The sequence below is a fragment of the Cyprinodon tularosa genome, unplaced genomic scaffold (assembly GCF_016077235.1).
Source record: "Cyprinodon tularosa strain WSP-4 unplaced genomic scaffold, ASM1607723v1 ctg446, whole genome shotgun sequence".
In the NCBI taxonomy this organism is placed as follows: Eukaryota; Metazoa; Chordata; class Actinopteri; order Cyprinodontiformes; family Cyprinodontidae; genus Cyprinodon; species Cyprinodon tularosa.
Genome location: NW_024039170.1, coordinates 206,953 through 223,128, shown reverse-complemented (window position 1 = coordinate 223,128; position 16,176 = coordinate 206,953). Strand labels below are relative to the sequence as shown.

Here is a 16,176-nt window from a genome sequence, read left to right as displayed (position 1 = left end):
AAACACTACATGAAGCTAAATGACTTAGACTTAGACAAACTTTGTTGTCATTTTGTATACACACAGTTTATACAATACAAAATTTAGTTTATGCAGCTTTCTGACAGTGAATGAGCAGCAGCTTAGCAGTGAAAGTGAACATTTTCATTTATAAAGTGCAGCAGTGATCAAAATGTAAACATTGTGCAAACAACATGTAGAATTGATGTGGAAGGTTCAGAGCAGTGCAAAAGTTAAGTAGTGACCTGCTAGTCCTGCATCGAATGCTGCAAAGTCTCTTCCCAGAGCGCAGCAGGAAGAACAATTCATGGTGGTGGGGGTGTCTGTCTAGACTGGATTTCTTAGGGGTATCATAGATGCAGTACAACCCCAAATGCTTGCAAAATACTTTCTTTAAATTTTCTTCAATGCATTACTTCCATACTTCCATTCCTAACCTATAAAAAGCATTAACATTTAGCTTGTGGTTGAAGCTAAATGTTGAGTCTAACTAAACCTGAAAAATAAAAACATTAAACCCAAATATACTTCAGGAAGGCCATCAGAAAGCTTCTATGGCACAAAGAGGGAAAAACCTTGATAATGTCGAATGAAAGATGGAGGAGAGGACTGCAAGTAGGAGCTGGAGTTAGAAAAGCCAGAGAAGATGGATGAAATAGAGATGGTGATGGTGAGATTGACTCAAAAAAGTAGTGAAAGGACTGGAAGGCATTAAGGAGAAAGAGTCAAGGGTTTGGGGTTATAGATGGTAAGATAGAAGGGGGAGTGAAATAGGGAAGGCCAGCAGCATACAGATGAAGCCCGCTGTAGCAAAGAGTGAAAAGTAGTGTAAGATGGGATGATAAGGAAGAAATGGCTCTGAAGAGGAGAAAGGATGAGAGCAAGAGATGTGATGTGAAGAGATGGGAATGATTGAAGAGGTTAAAACTGATGAACACCTCTAGTAGAGCTGCACTCAGCAAGCTTGCTTTGACGCTCTGGCTACATATCATTTTAAGAAGCAGATCATAGCAAAGCTGCTACTCTGATTTCTAAAGTTAGTTCTATTTTATATAATTTGCTTTTCCCTCCCTTTCTGCTGATTAAATATCAGTTTATCGTATTAGTCTCTAGAATAAAAAAAAAACATTTGTTGGTTTAGTTTTTATACTAAACTTCATTACTTGAGTAAGGGTGCATCAAAATAATGGGTTTTAATGGAAACCAAACACAACCTGCGTCTGTTCCAACACCAAAACAGATCTGAATGAACCTGGGATACATTTAATTAAAAAAAAGGATATTATTGTTGTGCAGTTATAAAAAAAAAAAAAAACAATATTATCTCTATATATTGCAGCATAGGGTTATGTGAAAAACTATTTTGCATATAATTGAGTCAGTCATGGTAGTTTATTGCATGAGTGTGAATGTCAATTTTTAGAAATGTTTATCAATTATATTCTACAAGATGTTTTTTTTTTTTGTCTAATGTTGGAGAATAGGACTTAAAACTGTTACAAAATAAGTTACAAAGTGGTATTAAATCTGTTGTCAGGTTATGGACAGAGGCAGAAAAACACTTTTCTACAACATGTTAAAACATTTGGTGCAGCATGTTTGTAGGTACCGGTACATATTTAAGCCCACAAAAGCCAATACTTTACATGCAGTTTGACTTGTACTGTTTGATACAGTGATCGTTTGAAGCTGTTTGTTTGACATACTCTGTAGGTGTTTTCTCCCTTTCCTTTCACTCCTGCAGAGAGGTGGAAAACATCACACTAATCAGGGATATGGCAGGCTGTCATCTTATATAATTTATCCACTGAAGATCTGAAATGTGTCAAAAAAACAGCCTGAGCTTTAGTTGTTTTCAGCAAAAAACGTAGTGAGGGTCTAAATGAAAGTCCCAACTTCAAGGCTTAAAATTACAGTTTTGTTTTTTTTGCTCTTTATAGGATTCTTTCTTTCAATTTACGCAACTGCGGAAAAAATAGAGTTTGAATCTTTTATGCCTTGTATCTATCCACATATCCTCACCTATATAATAAAGTTCAGCTGTTTGTAAACCTTTTTTTCCTAGCTTGCTGCTCTTCTGTTTATTTTTTCTGCAGTAGCCTATTTGTTGCGGGAACAATAATACCCCTCCTGACCCCTACGCCGGGGATAAATCCTGATCCAGCAAGCTTCTGCTTATTTACACTTTTCAGTATAGCTCCACAGACTTTCACATACACGCATACCTAAGAATGTGTTCTTTCAACCAGCAGCAAACAAATGTATTCTGCTACACGTGTCTTTTTGTCCTCCCACCATTTCCAATATCACACAGTCTGATAATATCACACAGTCTGCGTGTTTGTTTACTTATATTCTGCAGCACTGGGGGCTGGGGGGGTTCCTCCCTCGTGTTAGGTTAACAAGGAGTGTTTGCCGCTCCCTGCGGTTTCCACCCATGTATGAGCAGGAGCTGCCTGCCATTTTTCTTGCCCCAACCAAGTATTTGTATATCTGTGTGTGTGTGTTGGGGATCACCAGCTGGACCCCGTCACTGTCACTTACCCAGACTTCATGATGGATGATGTGGGACATAGAAAGTCCTTATCTGTCTGGGGCCTCTTAAATACAGACATATTGACACACAAATCATCTGTGCAAACATTGAGACGTCTGGATGTAAATATATTAGAGAACTCCCCCCCCCCCCCCCCCCCCCCATCAGGTGGCTGCTCTTTAACACAGAAACAGGCTGACTTATGGTGCCAACCGCAATGAGAAGGGGGCTGTCCGCAACGCCTTGAGTTGAAGGTTCTTGGATGTTGGTGGTGTAAAAGACCTGATTGGTTGGAACGGAAATTGGCCGTTAACAGAAGTCTATGAATTCCTCCGTACTTGTAGAGCTTCACTGGGCTTAGAGTCTTCCATTGATGAATATATCAAGTCTATCCTAACCTCTTCCAGTTAGAAAAATATGATTTTAGACGACAAAGATGTTTAAAGGGTAGAATAAAATACAAACTAGTCGTTTTGTTTCTTGGCCTTTGCCTCTCTTTCTGCATTTAACAGGAAACTAGAAAGTTGGAGTGAAGTAATCTCAGAATTTACAGCATTTTGGTCTCTCTTTACTGAAAGTTGGAAAGCTAGTATTCTTCGTCCCTATATATGGACACTATTTTTGCATTTAAACATGTAAACGTGATTAAATATCTCATCCTGTAAGCACTGGAAAGTGTTCCTTTATGTCTAACTAATGGTTGGTTTATGCTTGATGCATCCACCTTCAGAGCGTTGCCTACATTGTTTGCAGCTATGTAATCTCTGCATGACTTTTCCCCACTGTAGCTAATATTCTGAGGGGGCCGTGTAGGGCGCAGACTGCAGCATATGTAGAAGCAGAAAACAGTTTGTTTGTTCCCAACATTTTCAATGCATCTTCGTGTCATCCATCAGCGATAGTCAACTCATTTCTTTCCAAAATTTGTTGATAAAATAAAAAAAATAAAAAATCTTAAGATGTCAGCAAATTTTTTTGTTTGCAAACCCTATTGTTCATGAGAAATGTTTTTCCGCACAAATCTGTCCGTATAGTTATGAGCATTTCTTGGTGTGGGCTGCAGAAAGTTCCGGATGAGTTGAAGCCGTACGGTGGGGTGTGGCCTTTTAAATGCTTCAAGCATAAACCAACCTATAAGGTTTTTTGAATAAAGTAAAAAGATTGTTCTACTGTTTATGCAAGCAGCAATCAGCTTAAATGCTGATGTCAGGTATGGTCATGTTGTTCACAACACCACAGAGACATATACACATACTGACACCTGGGAACAATTTAGAGAAGCCAGTTAACCTTACAGTCATGTTTTTGGACTATGGGAGGAAGCCGGAATACCCAGAGAGAACCCATCCATGCACAGGTAGAACATGCAAACTCCATGCAGAAAGACCCTGGGCCCGGGAATCAAACCCAGAACCTTCTTGCTGCAAGGCGGTATTACAAACTGCACCACCGTGCATTGTTCAGACCTTCAGATTTATTATTGGGACTTTTGTGGGCCATTCCTGTTGAAATTTTCAAAATTCAAATTCCAAACAAACCATTGATCCCATCTTGTTCCCATTTTATGATAGTTTGATTTAATACATCGTTCAAGGGCTAAACTATTTTGCCCAAATCTACATTTTGTAACCAATATTCCAATTTTATTTAAACTTTCCTTTGCACTAACGACAAGCTGAGCGATGTTTCAGAATTTTCATGACCTTGAAAGCTTGCTTGTCCAGATTCCAATGTTGCACGACTTTACTGTAAAAAGTGCTTACTTCTACTATCATGCATGGCTCTGCCTACTAGCTGCAACTCTGTCTACCTTTCTATGTGGCAGCAAACACACTTTAACTGTATAACCGCCATTGAAAGGACTGCAGTAAGAAATTTGGTGTCTTACTTTTGTTAAATGCAATGTGACAAAAATTGTCAGCCTCTGCAATTTGAAAACTGCATTTTACTAAATTGTGATTATATTGCAAATACAATTAATTTACCAGCTCTATGTTGTTGTTTTTAAATGCTAAATTAAGACTCAATAAATATATTAATATTTTTTAATCTTTACACCAATTTTAGTAATTACTATTTTACACCAACATTATTATCAAAATAATGTAGCCAAGTAAATGAAGCTAACTAGAGTCTGTAATTATCCTTTGTAGATAAATTTACAAAATTAAAGGGAGATTGTTTTCTTAACCTTTCAATAGATGTTTGCCATTCCAGTACAAAAAAAACGAAAAGAAAAAAAGAGTTAAACTTGTAGGGCATTACATCATATATATATATATTTATTATTTTCTGCACACACCAAGAGATTCACTATTTAACTTGGTGAAAAAAACACCCAAGCACCTCAAGTCCCTGTAAAGCTGTGAAGGTGAGCTTTTATTGAACTGTCATATACAGCAGCAGCAATGCATGTTTGCAGTCGTTTAGTGCCTGTGGGCTCTTAACGCGAGAGGCAGGAAATGAATTTGACCCTGCTGGTGGGCTGCTGAATTATACATTTGGGATGTAGACCAGGAAAACAGTGCTCTACTCATCACTCAACACGGCAGTGGACCTGTCGCTAAAGGGAATCATTCCAACATGGAACACAAATTTGCTGCACGATATAACCCATGCTTTTTGCATTACTTCAAATTTCTTTAGGTGTTTTAGTTGCTGAGTGACCACAGGCACGCTACATATCCCAGCTAATATGCTCAAATTGACGGATGTATGCATCTGTCGACGTGGACGTCGCTTGTGACTGACATGCTGACACCTGAGCCGTCCATCTACTGAGATGGCTGTAATCCGCTTAGCGTGCAGTCTTTCCTGCACGCCCTGCATGTTATTAAATCTCCTGTACGTGCCTGCAACATCAACACACACTCCTAATCTGCTCTCACTTACAAACAAGCAAGCTTATTGTTGGACGTCAAAATATTAATCTGTCGGGTGGTTAAGTCTAGTTTTGGATCGACCAAAGACAAACATCCATCGCCATGGTTTTCTAGTTATTTCATATATAGGAAATCCCATTTTTATAGCGCTTGTTCTCTTGCCCTCATGTTGAAAATCCATAATGAAAGTCGCTTTTATTTCCAGACTAAATTCCCCCTTTAATTAGGATGTATTAGCATGTATTTTATTCTGAGACACACTTCAAGGCTGCACCGACTGGGCTAAAAGTCACCTGCATCCTTGTTTTTCTACAAATATCCCCCCAGGGGGCATTCTGCCTAATTGGCTGGCTAATTAAAGTGAAATGATAAAAGAGTCTTCCACGTTGTCGAGCTCAGGTCGGATCTATAAAAGTAATCATGTCTCCAAATACGCGCCATCCATAAAGTAGTCATATTGATTTTCACGCTCTGAGGAAGAAACACGTGAAGAAACAGAGACATACAGCTGGGTTGGACAGCTTGATGGATGAACTCTGTGCTGGTTTTTATCCTGTATTCTACAGTGTGGTTTGCACAAAGAGGCAGACTTAACTAAAACAAAGAGCTGCACCTTGGCATCCATCAACCTTGACCTTGGGAACTCCAACCGTAGACGTGATTCAAATTTCTGCCCGTGCATCAGGTTGGATGAAGCAGTTTTTCTTTTTCTTTCCACATGATGTAAACTGCTTAGTGAGTGCCGGTGGGTATATTGAGATCCTCGTTAGACTTTTGAAGTGCTTTGTCTGATGGGTTTTGTTGATTAATGGCTGCCTCATCGATCATCAGACAAAGTGGACAGAGGCCGAGCAGAAAAAGCATCCCTTTCCCCGTCACTCTCTATCGACTTTGGCTCGATAATTTTTTTCATGAATGGGTGGTTATGTACAACATTCACTTTGAATGTATCGCAGCAGATGCTGAACATGTTTCCCCTTTTGCCAGCGGGGATAGTTTTGAATTTCACCATCGATCGGCTGAGGAGCGTTCCAAGGCATTCATACAGGTTTTTTTTTTTTTTTTTAACAGAGTATGCATTTTTGAGACCCGGTCGATATCTTGATGGCATGTTTTATTAATACAGCTCAATAAGAAGTGCAACTCTTCCGTAATTGTCTTCCATTGCTGTTGTTTAGAAAGTCTTAGTTGGCTTTTTTTGTTAAGAGTCTGTTGCTTTTAATCCTCTTTAAGGAGGCTGTGGATCAATTCGCTCTTTTTCCAGGTCCTACCCGTGTTGTGGATCCACATATTTTATTTTTACTTTCTTTTCTTTTGTCTCTTGAAAAGAAAAAATCTTACCCATGTTTACCCAGTTATTTAGGGGAAATTAATAAAGAAAAAATCATAAAAATCCTCAAATTTCAAAGCATTTTTTTTTTTGTAGCAACATGTTGCCTACAGAAAACCATCGATGTGTCGCTTAATAAAGTCAACCCTTAAAAGGCTCTGGAGCCACACTTCTGGATGGACTCTTCTCCTTCCTTTGCTTTCACATCTAAATCTTTTTTTCTGTGTTGTTCCACAGTTAGAATCCCCTGTGTCTCCTCCGCCGGAGTTTGGAGATCATCCACAGTCCGATAACGCTGTAAGTCTGTACAACTCTCTTTGTCCCAAGCCTGCCTTTTTTCAGTTCTAAGACAGCAGCACAGTATGTTTTTTTTATTCGAAAGTCAAATGTGGCTTTTCTATTTTACTTTCCTGTAGATAACAGTTGTTGGTTTTTGAAATTTGACATGAAAAACAGCAAAAAAAAAATTTGTTTCTCCAGAAAGTGTAGCTAAAGATTATTTTATTTAAGGATCTTTGATAACAATTACATTGTCACATGAACTGTGGCGGTTCTAGACCAAATTTACCAAGGGGGGCAAAGTGAGGTTAGTGGTTTTTCAAAAGAATAAATCCAAAAACAGTTAATCGTTTAAGTTTAAGGAAACCAAAAGGCAAGTCAAGGCAAGGCAAATTTATTTGTAAAGCACAATTCAGTACAAAGACAATGCAAAGTGCTTTACATGATTAAAATATAGGAAAATAAAGAGAATAAAAAAAAATGCAGAAAGAAAAAAGAATATTAAGAGCTATAATCTGCTATAAGATTCTTAGACATAGCAGATAAAAGAATATGATCGTATCTTAATAACACCAAAGCTAAAAGTGCAACAGTTGAATTTTTGCATCATCGTTTATTAGTTGTGGTTCCTGTGTCAGTGGATGTCATTGTTTATTTAACATAAATTATTATGTGTTATGTCTTTAGTAAAGGGACCATGACAGGGGGACATGGCCAGTTTTTTTTTTTTTTTTTTAACAGTGTCCTGTCTGGCAATGTGGCAACAAGAATAATTGTCTTGATGCCAAAAAGAGCCCAACAGATTTTACTTTCACAAGTGGAGCAGTACGGCTATGGCCATAGTGTTCCGCTTGTTTCATGCATATAAATTGCTTTATTATAATTATGCAGGGAGTATTATAGATTATATGGACACTGCAATGTAAATAGAACAGAAGAGGAAAAACAAAAAAAAGGAGGAAATAGAAGGGAGATAATGATAAAACATCTTCAGTCTGCTTCATCACCTGCAACAAGATGTAATAAGAACAGCACAACCAACAGACATGGTACGATACAATAAAGTAATACCTTGAAACTATTGCTGAAGTAATATTATTTAATCTGACATGTACTCTGTGTTACCTGACGATAAGAATGTGGGCTTTCTGTATGGAAGTGAATCTCTGAGTACCTGGAATCAAGCACCTGTAGTTGTTTGTGAGAGTGCAATTGTGCATATAAAGTTTATCCAAAGAAAAAATGCTCAATAGTGGTTGTGGAGAGCCGTGTTTTAGAACATGGCCAGTTCTAAAAAGGGCACCGGCCACCCTTTTCCCCTGCTTAGAGCTGGCCATGCTTATGAGTGCAATGTCATGCACACCTCTATTACGTCCTGTGTGATGTGTTTATTGTTTCTTCTTTGTCCATGTTTCAGTCCCAGCTATACTCTACTGTTAACAAGCCGAACTGCGACCAGGCCATTAACGAGGAAGACAAAGAGCACGACTACAGCAGCATCGCCGAGCTCAAAGGTCTGGTCCCGGCCTCGTCCTCAAGCGACCTCTATGCCACCGTCCACGACCTATACGCTCAACCTGATGACCCCCAAACAGGCGAAATGCCTCATAATGACAGCTCAGATCCCGGCTACGAATCAATCCGCATCCCAAAAACTGGCAGCTCGGACGATGATCACATAGGCGGGAACGCCAAGCCAGAACCTGACTACGAAAGTGTTGGAGAGCTGGGTCTGGATCGGGAAATGTCTCGCCTTTGAGTCGACTGCTTGAGGTTGCATCTTTATAGTAGCACTTTGAAGCAGCTTTTTAGGATGCCTTTGATGCAAACTGCTTCCATCATAAGTGTACATCTTCTTTACTGCTTCGGTACAGTTGATCATATTTGTCTATCAGAGTGAAAGCGGTACTGCAAGGCCTTAAGAACTCTGGATTATTAAATTATCCAATCTCAACATATTCTCTACACATGATCAGAAGAGATGAAAAGATATCAATCTAGTGCCATATAACTTGCGTATAAATCAGTCACTAACTGTATTATCTGTATGTCCTCTCTGCAGCATTTAGTCTGTCAAGCTTTGAGTCATATTTTGTTTAAGCGCCGAAATGTGTCCTAGGTCTGCCTTTGTCAGGTTAGGAGCACCTTCACTGTGCATTCTCACTAGCTGTTCCTGTGAAGTAGTTTCTGATAGGAAAAGAAAAGAGGCATTTGACGACCAAACGGCAATGATATTTGGTCGCATACTCCATCAGTGACAGCTCCCTGCTTTTCTGGGCTTGATGTCTGAAAGATTGAAAAACCGTCACTGAGAAGAAAAAACAGGGTGATTTTTCACTCGAGCTTAGGGTTTCATTGTACATCTGGACTTTCCTTAAACGGAAAGGGTTTTTGTACAAATCATATTTATTTGAAAATGTTTATTAATGTAATTGTGTAATTGTGAAATGTTTCTGATTGTGTCTGTGAGAGGATTTTTATTGAAGTTTCTGGCATTTTAATTGAAATTTGCTGAAAGCGCAAAGCGGGTTTGAAGCGTTTTAGGTACGTGTTCCTTTACTTTAAATGTAAGGATGTCAGTTTTCACAAACATTGAAGTACTTATGTGTTTGAATGACACTGCATACCTTATTGTATTGTTTATTAGCAACTTTTAATCTTCTCGGTACAGTCTTCACTTTGCTTCAAAGCACTTGAATTAGATTAATGGTACTGCAGACTTTATCACCTCATAGCAACCTTCCACATTTATTAGCATCTCTGTTAAAGATGTGCTCAAAGTCTTAAAAATGCATTCACTTTTATTTCACAATCTCACTTGAAGTTTTTGCAAAAGAGCTTTAGAGCTTTAGTTAATCTATTTTTCCATTATAGCTTGCAACATAAATAGAATTCCTTTTAGTCTTGAAAAGCATTGCAATTGATAAATTTTTCTTACTGAGTATAATCCAACAAAGCTTTTTATTTCTAAAATGAACATATTCAATAACCTACAAGATAAAGAAAAGGCCGCATACTTTATTTATTGTCATCCAGTAAATAAAAAAAAAATGCTTATTAATCTTATGTTGGTATTAAGACCCTCTTAGACTAATAATCTTATATATTTTTAGTTGCTTAGATGCCATGGAACCACAGATCCAGCTTAATCACCAGACATTTGGTTCAGTTTTGATAGAAAGCTTAGAGGTTTAGCGATATCAAAGTATCCACCTTTATCAAAGGATAATTAACTGCAGATTTACAAGCTGTTATTTGAAGAGATTTTATAAAAAGGAGAGCTGATCCAAATTGGTCCATGTGCCAAAATGTGGTAAAATATCCCTTTACAACACCACATAATCTAGATTTGAGAATCAAACGGCTCATAAAACCCAACCAGGGAAATGTTTCCTAATCAAATGTCCAAAATGTTGATAAAAATTCCAAAAGAAATGTTCAAATATGAGCCTTAAGTGTAAAATCTTAAAACAAAATCCATAAAAAAAAGCCTGTATAAACAAGAGGCCTCGTTTCACTTCCTCGTCCTTCCAGTAATGTTAAAATATAAAAAGTTGATCTAACTGTAGATAAGGGATGATTTAGTCTTATTTCTTGCAATTATTTTCTGACACGTAAAAACATTTGGCTTATTTGAACTTCTTGTTCTCCTGTTTTTCCCCAAGTACCTAAGAGAAATCAGCCTCTGTGTCACACCATTCTTCCCACAAGGAAAATAGTTTTCCTTCTATTAGTAATATTACAGTTAAATTGATATTTTAAAACTCTTACACTTTAAGTAACACGTCTATATGCTGTGATCATTTAAAAAGTAAAATATTCATTAGAAACTGTTTGATTTTTTTTCTTGTAAACCTAATAACTTCCTTAACATGCGTTTTCCTTAATCTGATGAAAATTGAAACATCTTTTCATTTTTTTAGTCTTACACAATAAAAAGCTTAATCGTTAATTCTTTATACATGTCTTTAATATGGATGCTAATGAATCCAGAAGGTCTGTACCTGTAAAATTTTAGCACATAATGCATTTTAGATCCACCTATGTAACAGCTTATGCTGACGAAATGCCAGATGAGGCATGTATGTAGTTAGAGCACTCCTTTAACCGACTGCTATTCACAGGAAATGTGATGTAATCTTGTACTCAATTGTTCAATGTCCAGAGTAGTATGATTTTTTTATATTTTTAAGAAAAGTTCTGAATGTTCAACTTATTTTGTTGTATTTTCTTTAGTTAATTGTAACAAAGTAGTAACTAACAAAGCAGATGTGCGTCAGGTGGTACAATTATTTTGGTACAAGTGTTGAAAGATCATTTTGGTACATCAATATGGAAAAAAAAAACAACACAAACTCTTTAATATGTTTACCTGGTTGTGATTTTGCTGTATTTTTAATTCTGTTTACTACAGTATCTTCTTTTGCAGATAAATATTGTCAGCTGTTTCCCTCCAAATCCGACTATTAAAGTGTTACATTATCTCCAGTCAGTTGCTCTCATGAGACATCCTGAAGCTTATTTTTGTTGTTGGTTTTAGCTCATCCAGCCTGATTGTTGCTGGTAATCAATCTCTAAATGTATATTATTTCAAATATTGTTTCATCTCCCAGTGCACGACCTTTGAGGAAGTATTTTACATGCATTCCAAATTTTAGAGTATTGCACCCGCTTGCAGCAATGTAGCTACATATCATGCAATTGGATTTAATGTTCTTAGAATGCTATTAAGGACCTCTGAGCAAATGCCAAAGGGAGATGTTGTAGTGCAAATCTAATCAGGACAACATACATTAAAAGACCTAAACTCCTTTCTCGTCCTGTCCTGGTCATATAAACACACAGATTCCCCTGATGGGAAGGAGAGGGGGGACCCCCTCCTTCTGCATCGTCTTTAGGCTTCTCTTTTCCAGTAATGAGGACCTTTGTTCCTGCTAAATAGGCAGCAGACAACCCTGTGGTGAGACCCGCCCTTGATCTAAGGGCCAGGCCCATTTTGCCAGTTAGTCACATCTGTTGCTGCGCAGTTTTTTTTTTTTTTTGATCGCATTAATACATCTCTTATAATAAACTGTGATTATGATGAAATATATTGTTTTCTTTGTATTATATAGCTCTAAAATGTATTTTTTTATATATTTAGACACCTTTTGATGCCATTATTATATTAATAAACATTGGATAAGCTGATATCATAGTAGATACGAGTAATCAAACTAATGTCAACCTTCCAAACTTAACATCTAGTTTAATGCCTAGCTTTTAAAAGTTTTCACATTTCGGCATATTCACTAAGCACACTTTTATGTATTTTATAGTTGTTGTTTTTTATGTGTTAGACCAAAAACTAAAAGCTGCATCATTTTGATGTGGAGAAATTACACATGGTGGCTCACATAAACATAAATACTGAGAATTTAGGCTGCTCTAGTCAATTCTGTATAAAAAAATATATATATATTGAAAGTATTACACCTACATTACAGGTCTGACTTTTTCTCTGTTCTCTCCAAATCTGCTCAAGCTTAGTCAACGTCATCAAAATCTGACATTTTAACATAGATATTTATATCTGAGCAGATCCATTCTAGCTTGTCTAAAGTCCTTTTCCTTCCATCCATCGGATTTCAAGTTTTGTTTTGTTTTTTGCAGCCTCTAACAGGTTTTCCTCCATTATTGCCTTGTATTTAGCTCCATCCATCTTACCATGAACTCTGACAGACTTCCTTGTCCCCCGGTGAAGAGAAAGCATCCCAACAGCGTGACGCTATCACTATCATATTTCACCGTGGTAATGGTGTGTTCTGGGAGATGTGGCGTTAATCTTCCTTTGCACACAGCTTTGCGTGTAGGCCATAGGTTTAGATTTTGGTCTGTTCTCCTTTTCTTTTTTTTTGACACCACTCCTCTATAGAAGCCAGATTTGTAGAGTGCATGACTGTCCTGTCATGTCCTGTCAGCATATTCTCTCACCAGAGCTGTGAATCTCTACTGTTCCTCTGGAGTAAACATGGACCTCTTTGCCGTCTCTGATAAATGCTCTTCTGCTGCTCAGTGTGGACCTTCATGTCTTGATCTGTCTGTAGATGTTCCAAACACTTTCTATTGTCAGGTATTGATCTGAGCCATCACCATTAGGGGTTTAGTGTGAGATATTGTTTCATTTAATCCAGCCCAACTTAATTTATATAGCACTTTAAAAACCAATAGGATTGAAGTGCTGCACAAAGGCAAATAATAGAAACAATATTAAAAGCACTAAATATAATAAAAACAATATGAAAAATAAGTAAAAACTTTATAGAAAATAAAAGAAAAAAACAAAATCAAGGAGCATGAACATCTCCTTGAGGGTTTAACATCAAAGAGAAAAGATTTCAATTCAATTCCGTTTATTTATATAGCGCCAATTCACAACACATGTCATCTCAAGGCACTTTACAGTTCACCAAAGTTTTCTATCTAAGGAAAACCAGTTGAGTGCATCGACTCATTGACTCAAATGCAATCCCGCACAATAAGCATGCTTGTAGCAACAGTGGAGAGGAAAAACTCCCTTTTAACAGGAATAAACCTCCAGCAGAACCAGGCTCGGTGTGAGCGGCCATCTGCCGAGGCCGACTGGGGTTCAAGGAGACAGAAGCAGAGATAGAAAAAACAACTATAAAAGGCGGCACAGTCAAGCAGATGAGGTCTGTCCCTAGCTCCCATGTCAGAGGATGAAGAGAGCACATCCAGCTAGTCACAGTCAGAGAAACAAGACTACACTGGAAAACAGGCCAATCTCCAACATCTAAAGATGAGAATTGGAAAGAGATTTAAAAATTGCAAAGTGGAAATCTGCCTGATATTTAGAAGCAAATTATTCCAGAGTTTGGAACCGAATACAGAGAAGGTCCTCTGTGAGCTTAGGCCTTGTTCTCGGTACTGACAAAAGTAGCTGATCAGCTGACCAAAGAGAACAAATCGAGGATAGGAGACCAGATATATATATATATACGGTGGGCAAGGCCATTTTATAATCTAACCCTATGTCTAACTTTCATGCCCTTCATGATGCTATTTGCAGTCTAATCCTTTGCCCTCGGAATAACCCTTTACAGAACAACCAGATTTTTTTGTGTTAACGACACACAAAAAAAAAAGAAAATGAGAATCTCCAGATCGGGTTTTATTTTGTGGTATCAACTCGAAATCGGACTGAATATAAACACAGTCCACATTTTCCAGTTTCTGTTTGTAAAAGTGTCTCAAAGCCAAGCATCATTTTACTTTCAGATGATATTTTCTGTAAAAGATTTGTCATAGTGGGGCGTATAAATTGCACATTGCTTTTGTATTGAACTTTCTAAATGGATAAATAAACATAGCTGTTTGTGCTGAATCAACACCCTTTGGTATTTGTGCTTGTAAAAATAATTTAATAAAGTTTGATCACTTTGACGGGTCATCTCAGATTTAAGGGTTTCCTTCTTCAGGCCACACACTGAGAACTGGTCCATTATGCAGCATTTTTGTCTCACATTTAGCATCTTCTTTTTTCTACGAAATATTCCTAATTATCCTAGAATATTGATGTTAATCGGGCCATTTAAGGCTAATTACTAAATAAAAATAGCAATTTTAGAAATCAAGTCCTAATTTAGTGATTGAAAGCCAGGTTCAGTAAGGGTTTGTTTGGGGTTTGGGCTGTTTGTCATAGTGTAACCTGTACTTGACCAAAGTATGGAGATTTGTTATGATACATTCACATCAAATGTGCTTTTGTCTTTAGACTAAGGACATGGGAGAAAAAAACCCAAAACATTTTGGCTTCGTTTATCTAAGCAGTGAATTCAGACTCTCATAGTTAAAGGAAACTGACATGTATGCGAATACAACAATCTATTACTCACAAAGTACCAATAGTTGTTCTCAGATGTTTAGGTAATATCTCAATGTAAATCTAAACAAATTAACCATAATGAAAAATTAATAAGTTTAAGTAAACCAGAAATATTCCAGAGAGGGTGCAGTTCCATGCTTGAACACTATAAGGGATTTAATAATAATGCTATATATGTTAGCAGTACCTGTTAACAAATAAATATATAATACATGTTTTAATTCCACTTAAATGGCTCTTTGTGATACTAGCAGTTGTGATGATATTAGAATTAGTTTCTACCTGTTTATATTTTAAATGTAGATTTTATTTTTAAGGTGCACCTTAACAAGTTTTCATTTTTTTGTGTATTTTGTTTGTAAAATGTTGTACATTGTTGCTTAATTAAAAGAAAAAGCAAGAAACAATTGTTCAGAAGTGCAAACAAACTAGTACTGTGCTGCGAGCCTCCTGCTACTCAGCTCTAACTGTAAATATTTTCATCTGAGGCAGACATATTGGATTTTGGGATCAGAGGTGATGCATGATAGGTCAACAAGAAAGGGCTGTATACAGCCAATGGCTGGTTAGGTGAACCTGATAAATGATTTGGATGCAAAGAAAAACTACCTTCTTTGTCATTTGCATGACAAAAAGTTTTTTTCATTTAAAGTGTATTTAAGGACTCCGGTTAGTGCTTCTTTAAAATAGTTAAAAATACAGAAAACCTATAGTCTATAAGAAAATAACAAAAAGTAGCAATTCAGGTTGGTATTTTTATGTGTTTCTGATTTGGCAAAGTGTTTAAAGGTAATATATAAACTGATCAAATCTACAGTTTTACAAGTTTCTGAAATTGTTAGATTCACTTAGCATCCTGCACTACATGTTTTATTTCTACCAGATCAGAGAAATTTCCCAGCCCCATGGTACTTTAAAAGTAGGTCACATTCATCTACAAGTAGGTTGAGGAATAAAGCTTGTCTGTCTCGTGTAAGTTTTTTTTTTTTTTTTCTATAGCCCAAATTTCCCTTTTTCTCTGCTTTCCTTCATCCACCCACCCTCCCATCTCGTTTTCTTTCCATCCTTGCGTCATTGTTTTGAATGGAACATCCTCCAAGACTTGCATTACCCTCCTTTGCAGGAAAAGGATGGGGTGGAGAGGTGGGGGCTCGTGGAGGCGTGTGCTTCATCGTCCAATTGCGAGCCCGCCTTGGCTGCCGGACCGCACATGTTTACAGGCAGCGATCTGCCGGTAGAGGCCCCATTCGGTCGGAGTGAAAAC

General features: G+C 37.3%; 1 protein-coding gene across 2 annotated transcripts in view; it reads left to right on the top strand.

The window, feature by feature from the left end:
• Window positions 1-11,519, top strand: part of pag1 (phosphoprotein membrane anchor with glycosphingolipid microdomains 1) — a 74,214-nt gene extending 62,695 nt beyond the window's left edge. For both annotated transcript variants that reach the window (XM_038300306.1, XM_038300304.1), the window contains 2 exons: window positions 6,986-7,045; window positions 8,445-11,519. In XM_038300306.1, coding sequence (XP_038156234.1) covers window positions 6,986-7,045; window positions 8,445-8,786 — 402 coding nt within the window. In that variant the 3' untranslated portion in view covers window positions 8,787-11,519. The remainder of the gene's footprint in view (window positions 1-6,985; window positions 7,046-8,444) is intronic.
• Window positions 11,520-16,176: the final 4,657 nt, after the last annotated feature.